This window comes from Terrapene carolina, unplaced genomic scaffold (genome assembly GCF_002925995.2).
Source record: "Terrapene carolina triunguis isolate 2854851 unplaced genomic scaffold, T_m_triunguis-2.0 Scaffold68, whole genome shotgun sequence".
Taxonomy (NCBI): domain Eukaryota; kingdom Metazoa; phylum Chordata; order Testudines; family Emydidae; genus Terrapene; species Terrapene triunguis.
Window position 1 is genome coordinate 17,669,646 of NW_020664419.1, and position 17,056 is coordinate 17,686,701.

The 17,056-nt window shown below is 44.3% G+C and overlaps 1 protein-coding gene across 1 annotated transcript in view; it reads left to right on the top strand.

Annotated features, from left to right (window-relative positions):
* The first annotated feature begins 923 nt into the window (after positions 1-923).
* Positions 924-17,056, top strand: part of MAGI2 (membrane associated guanylate kinase, WW and PDZ domain containing 2) — a 1,103,226-nt gene continuing 1,087,093 nt past the window's right edge. Inside the window, exon 1 of the mRNA XM_029910860.1 lies at positions 924-1,247. Within this exon, the coding sequence (XP_029766720.1) occupies positions 947-1,247 (301 nt within the window). The 5' untranslated portion in view covers positions 924-946. The remainder of the gene's footprint in view (positions 1,248-17,056) is intronic.

Genomic DNA, 17,056 nt, shown 5'->3' on the forward strand with positions numbered 1-17,056 from the left:
GCGGGGACGGGAGTGAAATTGGGGTCAGACAGGGAGCGGGGGGGGAGGGGGGAATGTGGGCACTGGGGAGCAGGAGCTGGGATTAGGGGGCTGCGCTGCAGCACCCAGTGGTAGCCCCTGTGAGGGCAGGGCTGCGGCCGGGCGGTGGGTCGAGGCCAGAGGAAGTGGTCCGGTACGCGCTGCACTGGGCAGCCGGGCCGCAGCCAGGGCAGGCCTGGTAAGGGAACTGGCCGGGGTCGGGGCCGCAGCGATAGGATCCCAGCGCCGATCCATCCCCGCCGGGCTGCGAAGGGGAGGGGCCCCGCTGTCACCCGCTGGCTCCCCCGGCCGCCTGCTCCAGGGGTTGCTGCCCCTTCCCCATCCCCAGGCCGGGTGGGGAGGCTGCAGCTCCCTGGGCCTCCCTTTCCTCCCCACCCAGCCCGCTGCTCTCCGCCTTCTCCCTGCCGTGCCAGCCAGCCTCTCTCTGGGTCTTCACTACCGGGTCAGGCTGGAGGCGAGCGTGATCAGACACCCCCCTCCCGCCTCCAGCACACGCAGCCCTGCCCCTCCTCCTGCTCCCCGGGCCGTCTCCATCCCTCCCTGCCTCCTCCCCACACCCCTCCCTCCTTCCCCGCCGCCAGTTACTGTACAACTAGTGCACACACACACACACACTCACTCACACTCACAGGGTCCCGGCTGCCGCAGCTGCCATGGATATCAGCTAAAAACACCCAGACAGACAGACTGACTGACAGTCAGGGGCAGAGTCACCCCCACTCCCCACCTCTCCATCCTCCTCGCCACCCGGCGGCCACGGCTCCTGCGGTGCCAATCAGCCGGCCGGGCGCCGCAGCAGCCCCGGACCCAGCCCCCCTGACCCACCAGCCCCCGCCCCAAAAAGGAGCCAGGCTCAAGACCAGCACCCAGCACGCCAGGGAGACTCCGCCAGCCCATCCCCACTGCAATGTCCAAGGGCTTGAAGAAGAAAAGCCACTGGACGAGCAGGGTCCACGAGATTGTCCTAGGCAGGAACCAGGAGGGGCAGCTGGGCTTTGAGCTGAAAGGGGGCGCCGAGAACGGGCAGTTCCCGTACCTGGGGGAGGTGAAGCCCGGCAAGGTGGCCTATGAGAGCGGCAGCAAGTTGGTGCCGGAGGAGCTGCTGCTGGAGGTGAACGAGACCCCCGTGGCCGGGCTCACCATCAGGGATGTGCTGGCCGTGATCAAGCACTGCAAGGACCCCATCCGGCTCAAGTGTGTCAAGCAAGGTAAGGGCCGGCTGCGGGCTCCGTGCTGCTGCGCTGGGGAGCGGGGCAGGAGGGCACGGGGTGCAGAGGGGAGCGCGCCTGGGAAGGGGGGCGGCACGGGAGTGCCTAGGGCATGGGGTGCAATGGGGCGACGGAAAACAGCCTGCAGCCCCGTGGAACTTTGTTCCGGCAGTTTGACTCCCCGCCCCCGGGCAGGGTCCAGCACCTGCCCCCGGGGAGGATGCGCGGGGCAGCCCCGCCGCGTGTGCACGGAGGAATTAAATGTGCGTCAGTGACAGCCTGTCGCCTTTGCTGGGGCGCAGGAGGCGGCGAAAGTTTGCGAGGCCCCGAGCCGGGGCGCACAGGCACACACTGGGGTGCTGCAGACAGAGCCCGGGCCGGCGGTGGGGAAGCAGTGAGGCGAGCAGCGCCCCACACACACACCCGGAGCCGCACCACTGAGAGGGAGGAGAGGAGCCAAACATTGTGACAGGCGCTGAGGAACGATCGCGGCTGGGAGCATCAGCATCGACTAACCCACTGTGGCCACGCAGGGCACCAGCCTGTGCTGCGCAGCCAGAAGGGAGCCAGGGGGCTCTCGAGTGGCTTTTGGTTGTTCCTCGCGTGGTTCTTTAATCTATAGAAAAAGTGGCCTGGAGGCTGTGTGTGGGAACTGGGTACCCCTAGCTCTGCTTGTCAGTGGGCGTGTTCCCCTGGAGGCAGTGACTTGCTGCTGCTTGTCAGGTCCTGGCACTCTCTTACGTCTCGTTATAGGAAAAGTCAGTCACTTTATCCCTGATGCAAACGATCTCCTGAGCCTGGGGAATGGGGATTTCCTATCCTAACACCGGGGGGGAAAGGGTGCTTGCTCGCTGCAGGGACAGGAGAGACGTTCGAGGACAGAACCATAAACTTTAACCGGTCATCTGTTTCTCCTTTTGTATAGAAAAGTGCTGGAGTAGGGGCTTAACAATATTCCAGGAAAGTGAATAGGATTAAAGATGTTGGATTTTCTGTGTAACCTTTTTTTTTCTTTCAACTAAATTGGCTTGTAGGGAATGGTTAACAGAAGGTTTGGAACAAAGGTTTCTGCGGCTCAGAGAAGGGTTTGTGGAGCACAGCAGCTGTAAGCTCCAGGGAGAACCAAGTTCATAAGTGGTGTCTTGATGATGATGATGGTGGGTGGGTGGGTGTGTGAATACTGCAGTGGAAATAAGTTCAATACCAGTATTCTGTGTCCAAAAAGAGCAACCTTGGTACAGATTGGGAGGCATAATGGACAGCTCCATCAGCTGCCCCAGACACTTCCTTAATATAATTTTGCAGTTGAATTTCATCATTTTAATGTGTGGCCTATTTTTCACAGTGACTTCTATGAGATTTTCAAATGCTTGAAAAACATTATTAGCCTGATCCAAAGTTCCCTGAAATGAGTGGAAAGACTCCCTTTGACTTTGAGTCAGGCTCTACAAGTATACTACTGTATATTCAGTTGCTTACAGTAAAGTCAAATCTCCAAACAACTGACATAACCTGGGATTTGTACATTGGTACATTAAGCTGGGACAGGGGTAAATGCAGAGTACAGCAGAGTATTGTAAGTCATATCTTGAAGGACAGAAACGGCAAGGAGACATAATAGTTGATGCAATAAGATGAGAAAGGGGAAAGAGTTGAATCGATTCTACCTTGTTATACTGGGCCGGCTTTGGGCTCTGAGTGCTAGGAAACCTGCTATGGTGTTTTAGTTTCTAAATAAATGTAATGTGAATTAGTCTTGCCTTGACTGGTTTGTTGTGATTTCAGAAGGGGAGAAGCACTTTCCATTGAGTTTAAATGTCCAAAAGGCAGAGGGATAAGTAAATATATCTTTATCTGATTTCAGTTAATACCTCTTTTTCCTTTACAGAAAATCTTTAAGTAGTTTTCTCAATTAATTTTAGTTTTTGGTTGTTTTCAGTTAATACATCATTATAGTACATGAAACAGTGTCTGTGTTCCACTTCCTCACCATTTTTCAAACTTTTTTTTTTTTTAGTAGAAGTGGTTAGTGATTCATTACAGTGTGTGCCATTTATAAAGATGTCCCTCAGTACACAGGTCAGTGACATGAGTCAGGACTTCAGTCTATTACTTGCAGTTCCTTGAATGAGATGCAGAAGGCTTGAGGTTCCATATACATTACATTTATTAGGACTTTCACTGCAGTCCAGTCATATACTACAGTTTTGGACAGGCTCCTCAACACACTGGCCAGACAACGTAGCTATAGTCTTTGAAGTTCTAACCATCTGCCCAGGTCCTTAGACAGAAATGAACTTGCCGGCTGGAATTACCTCTCCAAGGTAATTCTCAGTTTTATGCTAGTCTATACCCTTTACCTGGGGACTCCTGCAAAGGGAGTGGCTTACAGGACACAGCTTCTTTATTAAAAAGGCCATTTTTGTTTATATTTTGCCAACTGGATCCTTGCACAGTGTATCTAGTCTCACTACTCTTTGGTTGAAGAACACAGACATTATATATTAAATTTTCTCCCCCCCAAATTACTTTTCCCAAGAGTGTTTTTCAACAGTGTGAGTAAGAAAGATGGGCAATAAAATTATTTATATATTTTTGTAACTTTATTCTCTTTTTAATTATAAAACACCTTTAGTGTTCTGGAACAAGGTTAGTGAGACTATTATAATCATTGCTGTATAATTTATCAATGATAGCTCTGTAATTTTTTCAGTGCACACATTTAATTAAAATAGCATGACCTTGAATGGACCATGTGACTCTGGCTTCTCTTTCAGAATAAGTGCTGTCTTAGAGTGAAATCACAGTGAGAAATGTGCAGGTAGAACATTGCTATTTATAATGTGATATTAATGGGTCTTGTTTGTTTGAAAGTTTTTATAACTCAGCAATCAAAATTCACTGTTGGAGGAAATTTATGTATGACTAATTCAGTTTTACAGGCATTAGTTTAACTGTTTTGGAATTGGAAGGGCAAAACTGCTTTACTGATTTGTGATTATTTACTTTGTGCTTGGTTACTTAAACACATACAGTTTTGAAATGGTAAAAAAAGTCAAGCTTTTATCCCATTAGGAGGCTAAATATTTTTTTAAAGTCCAAAGCATTAGCCCCCAAGTGTTTCACATAGAAAAGCAGATCCTCTTAATGCAGAGTTGCTACATATCATCGGGTGGGGCAAACCTCATGGAAAAATAGTTAGCAGTCATGGGACATGACCTTATGTTGAACATGGAGGTGTGGTCCACAATCCATAAGGAGTTTAATAGACAGAATTACTGCACAGCTTTGTACTGTGAAGATAAACACGTAAGAATTTCAGTGTGATAGCAGCCATTACGGTTTATGTCCTAATAATAATCCACAGAGTAAGTATTTGCTGGAGACTATTTACTATTTATTGTGCAACTTCTCCATTATGACCTTGTTGGTAGAACCATGATGATTCTGTTAAAAACATGTAACCCCTTTGGGGTTTAGAGAGCATGGCCCTTTAAATCTTTTTCCTAAGCGGGAGGGGGAGAGTAAGAAAAAAGGAGGGAAACTCCAGGGGGCAGCGCTGGAGCTCCAGGGAGGGGGAGAGGCAGCCTGCAGGCCCTGAAAAAGTAAAGCAGCAGAGAACCTGCCTGAAGCCTGGGAAGGGCAGGGCCAATCTGGGACACCCCAGGACAGAAGGCAGGAGGAGCTCTGTGCCAGGGAGGAATTACCCGAGAAGGACAGGCCGGAGCTGGACCCAGTATCACGGCTGCCCAGAGCTGCATGGGGCTGTGAGTACTGGGACTTGGGACTCTGCACTGGGGACAAGGAGGGAGGCTGTAGCTAGTTAAGTGGGGAGGTGGTCGCTCTGTGTGGCTTTGCAGAGAGCGGCAGAAGAGGGCACTGGAGGGGTTTGTTGGGGGAAAGTTCACTGGCACCAAAGTCGACCAGGAGCACCCAAGACTCACCACTGGACTGGAACTTTGCTTAGGACTCCTGAACTCTGTGTGCAGACACATTGCTCAGTGTCTGCCCTGTCAGACTGTGCTACCACTGGGACTGTGGGGCCTTGGCTTGGATGCAACCCCTATATTTCCCCTTGTTGTTTTTCTCCTCTCATCCCTCTGTAAATAAATATTTCCCTTGTTATATCCACTGTACTTTTCCTGTGGGGGTGTGTGTTCACTCTGGGGAGGTTGGAACAGGTGCTCCTGGGGTGGAAGGGATTTCTCCTGCTGCATTCCTGCGCACGCCAACTCTTGGCCAGAGCTGCCTGCAGAGCAGACTCCATCTTGGCCACGAGGGTGCTAAAGTTACAAACATATGGGGTGAAATCCTGGCTCAATTAAAGTCAATAACAAAACTCCCATTGGCATGAGTAGAGATATGATTTCACCCCTAGTGTCCGATAGATTTTTGAAACATTATTATATAAGTGTAGGAATGTTGAAAAGCTATGGAATTGTTAATCAGATCAAATTGTAATTGTAATGCATTATGAACTTCTATTCCAGAGTCATTTTGATGCCTAAAAGAATTCTAGTGAGTCCACAGATGAGGAGGAAATGCTGCCATTAATTTCAAACTTGGCAGCTTTTACATGTGAAATATTTTGGATAAGCTCCTGTATTATTCTTAAGCACACTGATGCTCTATATTTTTCTTTTTAAAAATACGTGTATAATAATTTTTAAAGTTCGTTTATTAACAATAAAAAATTATTATGAAGAGACCTTCCCCCTCACCGCCAGTAGGATGAGTAGCCAGGTTGTGCACTGAGGAGATCCATAAGAGAGAACGAATGGTGTCCCCCAACCCAAAATCACTCTGTGGCCATTACTACAGCCTCCAGTTCCACAATAAACCTTGTGCCTGTACTAGGCCCCAACAATGGGATGGACAGGTCTCTTCCCTTCCTACATAAGGTGCCACCATCCCAATGGCGCTGGAACACTTTTTATAATGGGGATGTTGAAAGCCAGCTAACGAAACTGTGAAGCAGTGGTCCCCAAACTTTTTACCTCGTGCCCCCACTTCCTTCTGTCCACACCCCTCCACCCCCAAGCTGGGGCTGGGAGCGGGGCCGTGGCTCCGGGAGGGAGGGGACATGGACAGAGGTAAGGGAGCCGAGGGTGGGGCCACAGCTGGGGGCGAGCATGGGGCTGGCAGTCGGGACCTGGGCGCGAGGCCAGGCGCAGAGCAGCCAGGCCTGGAGCAGAGCCCGGGGTGCAGGGCTGGGAGCAGAGCCCCTGGCGCGGACGTGCGGGGCCAGGAGCGGAGCCTCAGATGTGGACCTGTGGTGCTGCAGCACACCCCCGCGCCCCTAGTTCCCGCGCCTACTCACCATCCTATTATATTTTTGATTTTAGTCAGAAAGCTGCTGTGTGCTGGGCTGCAGGAAATCCTCACACAACTCTGTCATCGGCTGGGAATCCTAGTTTCCCAACCCTCCACATAGCAGAACCACATTGGATGATCTGAAACCAGGAATTTCTGAACTCAGGGAGGACAGAGTAGATTTTGCCTTATAATTGTTGCCTGTGACCACATTTCTGATTGGGGAATAGCAATATTGGAATATTAAGGCAATCAAGTGATCTGACCAGCAGAACATTTCCAGTACTTTGTAATAACAGCTAACTGGTAAAGTGACTATAGTAAACAAAGTGATTAACACAATAACAATTTGGATTCTTATTTTTATCTGTCTTTTGTTTTGCTTTTAAACTATCAAATTGATATCTAAACTTTAATCTGCAACTGCTTTAGCTCCTCAGTTCAGTGAAGCAGTTAAGTGCATGCTTAACTTTAAGCATAGGCTTAAATCCAATTGTAGTCAATGAGACTACAATGAGGAAGGAGACAATTGTCTGCTTAAAGTTAAGCATGTGTTTAAATGCTTTGCTGAAGAGAGATGGACTTTAGGTACATTCTTAAATGGTTTGTTGAATTGGGGCCTTAGTTACTAAGAATAGCTTAGAGTGTAATAGGGTGATGGGTTTTTTTAAAATGTTTGTTAAAACTGTTCAGGATGTACAAACTTTGTTGTATTTCAAACTTCTGCTTTGGAAATCTTTTTCACATTTTTTTTAAAATGGACGTTTTACACTTTTGATGCATGTTAAAAGTTAAGGAGTTTATTTTCCTGACATAGATTTCTCCCTGCCCATTCTTCTTCTTGATGAATATAATATAGGGATTTTTATTGGAACTTCTTTGATTACTTAAATGCTTGAATAAAAATGTTTCTAAGTTCATGAAAATACTGTGTAAATACATATTGACCTTGCTTCATGTTATTTCTCCCTGTGTTTCTATATATATTGCCTTTTTAAATGTAAAAACTGCAATAAGATTTCCTTCCACACATAAAGATCATTTTTATTGGGCCAGCTAATTAATTATATTTTTTTTTGCTGGAAAATCATAGGTGTAATAAAGATTACATTAGTAATAAAAATCACAGGTGTAATAAAGATACATTAGTAATAAAAATTACTATGTGGTATTTGAATAGCGTGTACTACTTGAGTACAATAATGCATATCTATCCTTTGAAAAATATAGTACATTAAGATACTGTTTTTTCTATTTTAGAAAAAAGATCCATAACACTTTCGAATGTGATAGTCATACCTATTCGTCTGGTCTGCTCTTAAAAATATAATGTTTTTGAGTTAGGCAAATTCCAGGAATGAAATCCAAGAGTAGTCCTCTATCATTCTTGCACTTGTTAACCTCAGTTCAAAGTCCATAGAAGTTTAGGTGTCTGACTTCTGATTCAGAGGGGGGATATTTTGACAGCCATTTCCTCCTCAGATGCTCTCTATCGGTATTTTGTCGGCACTTTTGCCGACAAAATACTTCCAGCCCTGCGAGCGGCATAAGCTTTGTCGGCAGGAACTGCCGCTTGCATCAGCAAAACTTTTGTCTGGCAAAAAAATCTTGTTTAGCTATATGGACCTCTCACTTCTGTAAACCAGGGGGAAAGGAGTAATGTGATTGATTTTATTTAAGTTATATTGGTGTAAAAGTGGTGTAAGTAAGAAGAGAATCAGACTCTATATGGAGATCCTTTCTCACATATATGTGTGCCTGTAGGACCATCAGCTTAGTTTGAAGACTCCAACTAAATTATTATTGTTTAAATTATTTTGTCTTTCACAACATTGCGTTTAGAAGTGAATTTGGTTGTCGTATTAATAATTGGTGCATCCTTTTCATTAGTGGAAGCCGTCTCTTTAAGAATAGGGTGGAACACTTGATTGTAGAGTCTATTTGCAAGAGACTGAGAGCAATGTTTGGGAGATGTTGTGACTGTGTGTCCAGAGAGTAGAAATTGTATATTGCTGCTGGAAAGCCTTCTCAAAACATAGCTTTGTTTATGGGCTCCAATCCAGGAGAGTCTCTAGAAAGGTTTTGATGTGTTCTGTCTATCTCAGGTACTTATGTGATGCTCATGACAGTAGTATCTGAACATCTCAGAGTCTTTGTTATGCTCAAAACATCTCTGTGGGGTGGGGAAGTGCTGTTATCCCCATTTTACAATTGGGGACTGAGGCATAGAGAGACTAAAGGGCAGATTTTAAAGGTATTTAGGTGCCTCAAGATGCAGATTGGTGCATCGTGGGATTTTCATTCATTTCGGTGGCAGTTAGGGACCTGGGCAATTTTGAAAATACCACTAGGCATCAATCTACATCTTAAGGTGCCTAAATATATTTAAAATTCTGGCCTTAAGTGACTTGCCTAAGGTCACACAGGAAGTCTGTGGCAGAATAGGGAACTGACATATTTATATTGACCTAATCCCCCATTTAGACAGCGCTAGGTTGGTGGGAGAGCTTCTCCCACTGACATAGCTACTGCCTCTTGGGGAGGTGGATTAACTAAGCGAACAGGAGAGCTCTCTCCCATCAGCTTGGCGCAGCTGCATCGGTACAGGCACATATCTCAGGTATGCTCAGATCCAAGCAGGCTCTGGGGTTATAAGGTCGGGGGAGATTCCATCTCTGTGCAGAGGGCCAGCATGAGGACTATGCACTTGTTAGGTCTCTCTTAAGTCCTCAAAATTAGGAATTCAGTGGGATTTAAATTGTGCTGGTCACATTCACCACCCTTGAAGATTATTACTCCCTCCCTATCAGTTCCAGCTGCCTAATGAGAATTTTGTTCTTATGGGGTCAAGGTAATTTGTCCAATATCACAGACCCTGTCCTGTGAAAAACGGACTCAGAGGAAATATGCACTGAAGTCATAATGCAGGGATAGGGTTTTTCCCAACTGACTGACAGTCAGTGATCCAGGGAAGAATTTTTAAATTGATATCTCTTTGGCTCAGCATAGAGTCCTAGCTAGTCACTTTTTTCTTTTTTTTAAATAAAGCTCAGAAATAGAGAACTAGAGCAGCTTGAGGACAAAAGAGAAAAACTAGAAGTTGATTTTGCAGTTGTCACTAGCAACCATAGTAGATTACTAGAACAACTGGAAAAATTACAAGGAGCATATAATGGGCCAGATTATCCACTCTGTTATACCAGCAAAAGCCTGTGTAACTTTGTTAAAGTCAATAGAGTCAAATTGGTATCAAACTGTTGTTACAGAGTCGAAATTCAGGCCCAATGTATCTAATATATAGAAAAACGGTGCCAATTGCCTTTAATCTATCCAGGTATTTATATCACACTCATTTATATCTGAGCACCTAATTGCATTGATTGAACTAAACCGCAGAATATTACTTTTCTGCATTTTCTACAAAAAGAAAATCCCTGCGGCTTTGGGGAATGGGGGGAAGTTTTAGGAAACATTTTCTTTGTATGGCTGTCAATCAGTTAGAAAATGGATTTCTTAAACGAATTAATGTGCATATTTCCTTGTATCAAATAAGACATATCTACTCCTGGGCAAAATTTTATAAAGCACATCTAGCTTCTGTCTACAAAAGCAGGCATGGGACCAAAGGAAAAACCCTTTTCACCACGTCATTTCTGCAATATAGAAGTTGAGCTCCCTTTTTACAGTCAGACTGGCAGCTGAAGAGGTGTGCTGTACTTAGCTTAGCACTGTGGTATTAAAGTATATGAAAGTTTTGTCTGAAACTTGTTATAGATACACTCACTGAGCCAGTTCATTAGCTGGTGTTGGTTGGCATGGGTCTGTTGAATTCAATGGAACTATGACCATATATGCCAGCTGAGGATCAGGTATGCTATTATAGATACCAGAGCCATAACTACGCACTTTGGTGCCTTGGGCAAGCAGGTATATTTGCGCCACCTACCAGAGGCGATGCATGTGGGGGGGGACTATGCAGGGTCACATGCTCCCCCCTGATTTTTTTGGTTGCGCCTCCCCCCAACCCAGACAGGCTGGGTAGCCTGCTGAGTTGAGTCAGGGGTGGAGGTGGCACTTCCTCCCTGAACTCCACCGCGTGGGCCTGGTCCCATAGGCGGAGTTTGACTTCTGTTTTTGGGGGGCATAGGGCTTAATAAAAATGTTTGTGGATAGAGAATATGGAAGTTAGACACACATGTGTGTGTATATGAAGTGGTTTCATGTTCACCCAATCACAGAACAGAGACAATGTGGTGTGATTTATCTGACCATTCCTTATTGAATAACACATCTTGATTTTTGAATTTTGGGCAACCCAGAATGCAAACATTAGGACAAGATATCTGTTGAATAAATGGGAGGAAATGATGATCTGCCTGTCTCTATCCCATAAATAGAAAAACGTGTCTCCATTTGCTGAATAAGTTATTCATTGAACTCTTGCAGGCTCTGGAGCGCCGGGACTGGTATACAGTTTGGGGGGGGAGGCAATGCCCTTGGATGCTCCCCTGCAATCTCTGCACAGGCTGGTCCCACCGACCTCCACTGTGCCCAATTTTTTCACCCCAATGTACTTATGAGCCCTGGGCGGCTGTCCCGTTCACCCCGTCCTGGTTACGGCCCTGATAGATACAAGGGCCTGCTTCTTATTCAGACTAAGGGCTTGTCTACGCTTGAAATGCTACAGCTGCATCTCTGCAGCTGAGCTGCTGCTTGGCTTCAGTGTAGACACCCACTCTTCCTGATGGGAGGGGTTCTCCCATCAGTATAGGTAATCCACCTCCCCGAGAAGTGGTAGCTAAGTCAATGGAAGAATTCTTTTATCGACCTAGCAGTCTACACTGGGGGTTAGGTCGGCTTAACTATGCTGCTCAGGGGTGTGGATTTTTCACTCCCCTGAGAGACATAGTAAAGCTGACCTAATTATCTAGTGTAGACCAGACCTTGGTCATTGCAAATGTAAATCACACCCACTTTAAGGCCCCTTTACACTGCTGAAATGATGCCTTAGTGAGAAAGAGAATCAGGCCCTTTGTAGTTTATCCTGTGTCATTGTATTTTTTATAAGAATATCTAGCAGTATATTTTGTCTCATCGGAAGTATGTTACAAACTTAATCAAATTAAAATAAAATCTATACCTGCACATCATATAAGTGCACTCTTTCTGGACTGAAATCCACAGCAGCTGTTTAATAGCTTACAGAAGTACTACTCAACAGAATAGGACAGGAAGTGGAGAACACATTATCCACTTACATTGTTAGGGGATTTTGGTTAGGCTGAGTGTAATAATTCAGGTAATTCCCTGCAAAGCTCTGCCTTGACACCTACAATACAGTGGTCAATGGCTAGATAATTGGTGTGCTATGACTATTAAGCATTCTGTTATGTTAACCATGATCATTTCACTGTTACTTTGTCCTTCCTCCCTCCACCCATGTTTGTTGTATCCACCTGTTGTCTCTGATCATGCACTAAAATTAAAAGCTCTTTGGGGCACAGACTACTTTTTTATTACAGTAGTTAGTATAATGACTCTTATTTGGGGTCTCTAGCTGCTAAGGCAACACAAATAACAATAATAAATCAGGATTAAGCCACAACCCTATTTTTTAATGAAACATTTTTAACTGGGAACATTCTATACCCCATTAGCCTGGTCTGCACTAACAAGCTTTAAAACCGATACTTACTTCTGGTGCAGATATACTGGCGGAAGCTGTAGTGTAGAGAGAATTTGGGCAGTATGGTTAGAAACTAAAGGAAAGAATGCCTAAGTCCTGGCTACACTGAGCTTCCACCATTGCTACCCATGGTTGAGCTCCCCTTGTAGTGAATTACAGCTGTGAATATTGCTAGTGTAAGTGTAACACTGACAGACCCCGGTTGTTGGCGGGCAGGATCGAACCTGGGGCCTCTGGATCTTAGTGCATGAACCTCTCTACCGCATGAGCTAAAAGCCAGCTGCCTGTTAGTTAAGGCTGTAGAGCAGGCTCATTTTATCTCTCTCTCTTTAAGTGGTATCGATGCCACTAGATGGGACAGAACCCAGAAGATGTGTGGGTTACATAAGTGCAGCCTGTTGGAAGGACCCTTCTCTGTAACATATATTGTTTGAACATTTCCTGAACAGTTTTTCCTCTATAGTTTATCTGCTTCATTTACTTGTGAAAAGCCATTTTCCCCCCTTGTCAACTTTTAAAAGAACTGTAGGAATTTCTGATAAGCCAGTATAAAGAGCTGTTTCCATACTCACTCTGTTTTGGTCATCTTCCAGGAAAAATAGCATAAAAGATTTCAGGGAAAAAATGCAATGCAGCCCTGGAAGCTGTGTTGGGAAAATAAAGGAAAATCAAGATATTATTTTTCTTTTATTAGTTTTCAATAAGGTTTGCTAGATTTGTGATTACATTGAATTTTTGTGTTATTCACGTGAAGGTGGGATACTGAAATAATTGTAGTTAATTCAGAGCCACTGAACACAAAGATTTTTGAAATGCTTTCTTTAAATATCTACTGGAGATATTGTAATTTTTTGACCAGCCTTTACTTTATGAGGCATTGTAGCTGTTTTTTAATGGCAGTAACATTAATGTGCAAGCATGTAAAAGTCTGAGGAAATAAAAAGCAAGAGAGTATATCCTGTATGTGAGCAAAGAGCGCCAGCTTTTGCTGTTCTTCAGATCTCATGGCCAAGTAGGTTCAGTTTGGTCAGTTGAAGACTTCCAAACAGCTAGTTGCTGCAGAAATTGGTGAAGTTGGTGAGTAGAGGGTGGCAGTCTTCCCTCTGAATTTATATGGGTAGGATTGGCAGAATTTCATTTATATTTTTTTATAATTTTGATAGATAATATTAATGTATATTTTTAAACATTTTTTCAATGTTTATCAATTGAAATTTTCATAGTTGTGGGAAATTATGGGGGGGGGGCAGACAATAACAATTTAATGAGCATTGAGAAGAAAAATGGTAAAGCTTTCTAATCATTTAAACACAAATTGTCAACATCACATGTCAAAATATCAAAGTAAATACTCTTACATCAAACCCTAATAAGTTCTCAAGCAGCATTTTTCTTACTTTGCCTGTTTGTAAATTTAGATACTGGGTAATTATTGATGGAAATGTTTTTTGTTGGTTTGTGTGTTTATGGGAAATGGACATTTACCAACATTTGCCAATAAAAATCGAATCCTTCCAAGCCTATATATGGGTGCTAAGGAACGTGCTACTGGGGAAGCTGAGTTGCAGATGGGGTATGAAAACAGCGGTCTTTACATCTGTGTCTCTAGGCATCTATATTGTGCTCATTATAGTGATATCTGAACAGCTTCCGTATTCTAAAAAACGTACACAAGATGATGTAACTGAAGATTCCATGATGCTTCTTATAGCTTGTTAACCTTGGTGTCATGGCCAAATTCCAATACATTTCAATCCAAGAAATTATGTTTTGCCTGCCCTCATTCTTTCTGGAGTCTCACTCATATGGTATTCGTCTTCACTTCCTCATATAAACTGATATATATTGCTTCTAAGAGGTGCTAATAAATTGCTGTGTTTCCCCACAAAAGACTGCATTTTGGCCACGGATAAGGGTATAGTTTGTATAACATCTTAAATCTGTTAAACTCTCTGGGATGAGAGGAGCTCTCTAAAAGTAAGTTATCATTAGGATTAGAATTGTGCTGCTCCAATACAATTGTTTAGTGTTCTTTTTTTAGTCTTGAAAAGAAATGAAGCCATCTCTGAGGGCATTCACTATATTATTAGTGTATTATGGTGGTGTCTACAAACCCTAGCTGAGATTGGGTCCCATTGTGCTTGCACTGTACGCACACTCAATGAGAAACAGTCCCTGCCCCAAAGACATTACAGTCTAAATAAGTGGTGGGAGGGATACAGAGGCATGGCTAGGTGAAGTGACTTGCCCAAAGTGCCACACCAAGTCAGTGACACTGCCAAGAATAGACCCAGGTCTCCTGACTGCCAGTCCAGTGCCTAATGCACTAGAACACACTGCTTCCTCTATGGAGGGGGTGGGATAATTCAGTTGTTTGAGTATTGGCCACCTAAACCCAGGGTTGTGAGTTCAATCCTTGAGGGGGCCATTTAGGGAACTGGGGTAAAAATCTGTCTGGGGATTGGTCCTGCTTTGAGCAGGGGGTTGGACTAGATGACCTCCTGAGGTCCCTTCCAACCCTGATATTCTATGATAAATGTAATGAGATTGTATTTTTGACAGTATTTTCCATTAAATCTGGTTTGGATTTATTCTCATCTTCAGATGGTTTCTTTGGCTTTTAAGGATAGAGGGTCAAAGTAGGCACCTCTCCACTGAAGTAAACATACACTTATACCAAAGGTTGCACTGGGTCTTGAATCTCTAAAGAAAAGACTCTTGTGCATTGGTCACCAGGAATCCTGCTGACTGCCAGAGTAAAAGATTTTTATAGGTGCTTAATTTTAATCACTTTCCTTCAGTGACAAATCCCAGGTACAATTTACTTTTCTTGTAAACCAAAAGCTTTATCAGTAACGCAGCAGGGCCACCATGCAGTGACTTGTACAGATGAAAGTGTGCTAAAGAATGTGTTCTCCCAAAATAAATTGCATTGTAGAAATATATTGTAAATAGTTAAGTGTGGGAGACCCAAGTAACATAAATGAGAGGTTTAATCTAAAAATAAGATATCTAGAATTGGAGGAAGTACAGAGAAGGGCAACAAAAATGAGTATGGATGGATATGGAACAGCTTCCAATAAGGAGAGATTAGAAAGACTGGGACTATTCTGTTTAGAAAAGAGATGACTAAGGACGGATATGATAGAGGTCTATAAAATCATAAATCGTGTGCAGAAAGTGAATAAGGAAGTGTTATTTTCCCCTTCACATTACACAAGAACCAGGGGTCACCAATGAAATTAATAGGGAGCATATTTAAAAAAAAACATAAGGAAGTAGTTCTCCACACAACACACAGTTAACCTGTGAAACTCATTGCCTGGGGATGTTGTGAAGGCCAAAAGTATAACTGGGTTGAAAAAAGAATTACATACCTTCATAGCCAAGATGGTCAGGGACGCAACCCCATGTTCTGGGTGTCCCTAAACCTCCCAACTGCCAGAAGCTGGGACAGGACGGCCAGGGATGGATCACTTGGGAATTGCTCTGTTCTGTTCACTCACTTTGATGCATCTAGCAGCAGCCACGATCGGAAGACAGGATGCTGGGCTAGATGGACCATTGATCTGATGCAATATGGCCATTCTTATGTTCTTAATTTGTATTTGTTTTTAGTGTTGGTGGAAAAATAAGTGAAACTCATTCATCACTACTGTACAGGCGTGTATTGAACTTCTATTAGCCCATTGAAGTGGCCTGAGAGAGACACACTGTACTGTAACTTTTTTTTAAAAAAATGTTTATTTTGGAAATATGATCAGCTTTACAATCTATCACCACAAGCACTAAGGCAATCCGGAGCCTAAGGCACACCATGACATGGCTCTGTCCTTGTGGCCATTCCCTCCCACCCCCACCCCACATACTCACACTTGGGCAATAGGCCCTCCTCCTCAGAGAGAAAGGAAAAGTGGCATGGAATCCTCTTCCCACCCCCAAACAGGAATGGGGCTCCCCTCCTCTGGAGCACTAGGGGCAGCAGCAAGGGTCTCCTGCCCCTGGGAGAGGCTGGGATGGAAGGGGGCGGGGGGGCTTCCCAGTACTTATCTCTGCATGGGGAATATCTGCTTGGGTGAGTGGGAACCCCAGTAGAGCTGTGTTCAACACACCGTGTGTGAACACCTTGTGTAAGACCATCAAATCCTTCTCCCCCTCTTTTCAGGGTCTCTAGCTGCAAAGAGCTAAGGGTGGGGAAAGGATTTGCCTAAGAAATAGTTGTTCCTCAGAGTGGCTGGGTGTGTCTTCTGTTTCATGGGGAAAACATTGCATAATATTTGTGTGTAAATTCAGTGGAGGTTCTGCAATCACAGTGCAGGTCAATTGTTTGCATGTTTCTTCTTTCAAAGCCTCCGTTCTTCTAGAACAATGAACTCCCCTTTGTATGAGATGCACTCAGTCATTAACATGCACCATTGCTATGTGTTTTAAACAAAACAGGCACAATTCTTCTGTGTAATGTATGATGCAAACTACAGTGGACCAGATCTTCATTTGACAAGCAAATGATAATGGAAACTTTACATTTCCATAGTGCCCTTTAACCTGGAACATGTTACATAGTTAACAAACTGAGGTCCTGCTCCTGAAGTTGATTGTGCTTGGGTGCACCACTGTGCCTGCATGCAGCCTCGTTGACTTCAGTGGGGCTCTCAGTCATTGGCAGAAATGCACAGGGATCTACTACATGATACTTTAGTACAGGAAATGTATAATACTTTGTTCGCTCAATATTACAGGGGAATTTAGCTAGGCAGGAAGTAGTTACCTGAGATGGAACATGGCTAGGACACCAAAGCTACCACTCTCT